A 3665-nucleotide genomic window follows, 5' to 3' on the forward strand; every position below is an offset into this window, starting at 1 on the left:
CCCTCAGATGTGTCTGTATGCAGAGGCTGACAGGCCACCTGGGAAATTTGGAGAATTCCCGATAGAACTTTGGGAGGGATGAGGCAGGGGCTTGCATGCCAGGAGCAGCCCAGCAACCAACTGACTCTCCACCAACTCTACTGAACATTGAGTTTTCCTGTAGGCCAGTCCAGACCTTTCTGCATGGAAGAGGGACGCCAAAATGAGGCTCGAATGAGATGGCACGATTCAGAAGTAGGGACGAAATAAATAAACATGGAGGAGGAAAAACTGGGTATATATTTAAAATTATCTTGTTTTAATGACAGATATTAAACATCTAATAAAGTGGTAATGACCCCGCTCACCTTGAAAGCATACTGCAAGAATGTGCAGCAATATCTGGATGTAACATACACAATTCCAATATACTGAGACTTATTGCAGCTGTACTAGTAAAAAATGTGCGCAACGTCAGCAGCAATGCTGTACCACGGCGCAAACCCTGAATTACAACACAATTCGAATTATGTTCTGTAGATACAGTAAAGTTCTTGACAATCAATGAGACATCAAAATAGAGAGAAGGCAAGAAATCTAGATAGAAGGAAAGATGCAGTGGAAAGATAAAAAAAAGCAAGGGAAAATTAGTATTGAAATCAAAAAACATTATGTAAAACGACAATAAAGGTGGTCTAGTACATTCGATTTAAAATAATTAAAATGTGGAGACTGGAAAATAACTAGTAAATGAAGTAACAAAAAAATGAAAGGCAAAACTTGAAAGCAGATATTTAAAGAGACTGGCTAACCAAGTTTGAATAAACTAAGGTGGTCAATTCATTTGGGGTAAATAGACACCGTGAGCAATGAAAGTTGGGACAGTTAAACATTCTGGTGACATTAAAAGGAAAAGAGCAACGAAACGATAGAACAGAAAAAAGGGGGATCTGAAAGGGACAAATTAAAAGGGAAAAGGGCAGAAGAAAATAGAAGGCATAGCAAGGGGACAATGTTTTTCCTAAAAAATAATCTTTGGTGCAGGGTGGGCTAGTAAAAAGAAGAAAGAGTTCCCACAACAGAAGGCACCGCTCTACAGAGATGCACAGACATGCATTCTCGAGGCAAGGGCAGCTGGAGATGGGCACTGCATGCTTCGAACAGTCTGCACTCCGAGAGTGCTTTTCTGGGCCCGCCAATTGTGTTACACACCAATTGTTTTTTACAATTTTCCTTTTGAGTTGGTTCGAGGGAATGGTCAAAACATGCATTCTCACCTATAATTCTCAAAAGTGTATGAAAGTTCATACTCATTTCCAGGCCAAATTAGTATGCCCGTTTCCAGATTCCTCAATGTTGGCACCTTGCAAAGTTCTGTAAAGTAATCCCCCACCCGCTGTTCGATGTGTGGCAGGTGAAATAAAAATAAATGAATTTCATAAAACCCCCAAACCTCCCTATGTCACATCAGGACTCCATTGTACCATGCTCAGTGTCTGCCCAACAATCCTCTCTCGGTTATCATTTCATATTAATCCGGTACAGGTATGTTGTCATCGGTCACAATTTTGTGGCCAAGTCACCTTGTGTTCAGCTGTCCACTGCTCGTAATGGCTGCCGTGTCAGAGCCAGCCGATGGACAACTTTGTTAATGTTGTTGGTCAGCCACGGCAGCTTCTTTAGGAATGGAGTCAAAGGCCTTCGTACCAGACGAGGAAAGATCCTGTCTCCCCGGATGCGCCTTTCCTTCTCCTAACACAGCACTGATGGGTTAGACTGAATTCATGAATTGCAAGTACAGCACAGCTGTGTCCACGTTTTTGAAAAAATGAGGGCTGCTGGGCAAGATAGATAGATTGAATTTAAAAAATCGACAACGAGGGTATGAATAGAGCACGAGCAAACCGCAAATTATAGTGAATACTGTTCAAGTGGCCCCCATGCGATCAGTTACTATCTGAAGGAGAAGCCTCCTCGGGTGACGTCCCTTCAGCACAGGCCACCCTGTCAGGCAGTGGATTCACTCTTAGGAGCCCGTCCTCTGCTTCTGAAGCAGTGGCCGATTTCAAGGGAGATGTGTGTTTTCTACACGTTTTCACTCTTCTGTATTAAGCTATTCTTAACAGAATCCTCGCATCTGCTCACCATCTGTGAATGATGCCAATCTCACATTGGTGCACAGGCAGGACTCCCATCCACAGCTGCCGACAGTAAGCAGGGAAGCCAGATGCTGGCTGCAGGATCCTGCTCCTTGTTCCCACTTTCATAGTCGTGATATTCATTTATACTCCATTTCAAGGACGCCATATCCTCTCCTGACAGTATAGGCTCCCTTTGGAGGCACAGCCATGACTGCTTCAACTATCAGGGGATTCCTCTCAGGACGGCAGGAACCAGAGTGGAGGCTTTGGACATACCATCTCGATGAGAGTCTTAGTGGCCACTGGGACTCAGTGGGAGGCGGACATGGACCATGCTCCTTCCATTCGCCAGACCGAGAAGGCGTAGCTGAGCCGCTCATGGGCCAGGTAGTTGCAGCTGGCGATCTTGTGGTCCAACTCATCACTCTGCAGTACCTGGTACAAGAAGTCTATGTAGCGTGAGGCAAGCTTCAGTGTTTGGATTTTGCTCAGTTTGTCTGATGGAAGCGTGGGTATGATTTTGCGCAGCTCGGCAAAGGCATCATTCAGAGACTGGGTTCGTTGGCGCTCCCGCACATTGGCGATGACCCTCTGTGTGTGGACGTCCTCAAAGGACTGCGGCAGTGGGCTGCGCTTGTTCCTCTTGCCTGATGGGGATGGTGAGCCTCGGTCATCAACGGCCTTGCCCAGCTGGCTCCGCTTGCGCATGCATTTCTTGTGTAGCCGGTCAGCCTCCTCCTCGCTGGTCTCCAGGCTACCTTCAGGCGACTCAGGGCATGAGCTCTCCTCCTTCATCTTCACCACCAAGAGCTTTCCAAAGTGCACACCTTCACTCAAATGTAAGAAGCTGTTCCACCCAAGGCAACCACTGCTGGAATCCAGGGAGGCGAAGTTACCTGAGAGCTGTGAGCAAGGAATGAACATAGGTGACACCACATGTCCCAGACACCACACAGGCCGAGCACTGCTCACCTCCAGAGCGCCTTAGACTTCCACAGTTCTTAGCACACGCCGGCTTTTTCTCTCTTCCCTTCTTGTTTCAGGAAGGAGAGGAGGAACCCTGGAAGAATTTGAGAAATTGTACTGCCTGATTGGGTAGCCAAGGGTGAGAGGGTGGGATTGAAGAAAAGGCCAGGGGTTGGGGCTGGTGGGCGAGGGAGGAGGCAGCGTCGAAAGCAATCAGTCACTGGAAGGTACTGTGTACGCAGCCTGGGTTTATGTGATCCAGATTTCATCCCCTGCAGCCCCTGAAGGTTTGCAGATGCACGCTGCCCGGATGTCGAAGCTAGAGGAGCACGGCAGAGGGGACGCCATTGCAGAGGCCTCCTGGGAGCTTCATCAAAGGACGGCCAACGCCTGGGGATTCCTCCAAGGCCCATGCACAGATTCAGAGAGTATAACTGGTTCGGAGTCGGGTTGGGTAGAGCTCCACTGTGAACAGCCTCATGGAAGCGATTTAAAATGGCTTTGCTGGAAATATTGATTATCCTTTTGGCACTTATAAGTAGATGAGCTGAACGTGAGTAAGAACGGTGTGGGCAGCAG

At 47.5% G+C, this 3665-nt stretch overlaps 1 protein-coding gene across 1 annotated transcript; it reads right to left on the reverse strand.

Annotated features, from left to right (window-relative positions):
* Positions 1 to 277: 277 nt before the first annotated feature.
* LOC146832825 (twist-related protein 2-like) lies at positions 278 to 3136 on the reverse strand. The gene has a single exon (XM_085600244.1). The coding sequence runs from the start codon at positions 3042 to 3044 to the stop codon at positions 2430 to 2432; it is 615 nt and encodes a 204-aa protein (XP_085456370.1). The 5' UTR covers positions 3045 to 3136; the 3' UTR covers positions 278 to 2429.
* Positions 3137 to 3665: the final 529 nt, after the last annotated feature.

This window comes from Triturus cristatus, chromosome 4_2 (genome assembly GCF_964204655.1).
Source record: "Triturus cristatus chromosome 4_2, aTriCri1.1, whole genome shotgun sequence".
NCBI lineage: Eukaryota > Metazoa > Chordata > Amphibia > Caudata > Salamandridae > Triturus > Triturus cristatus.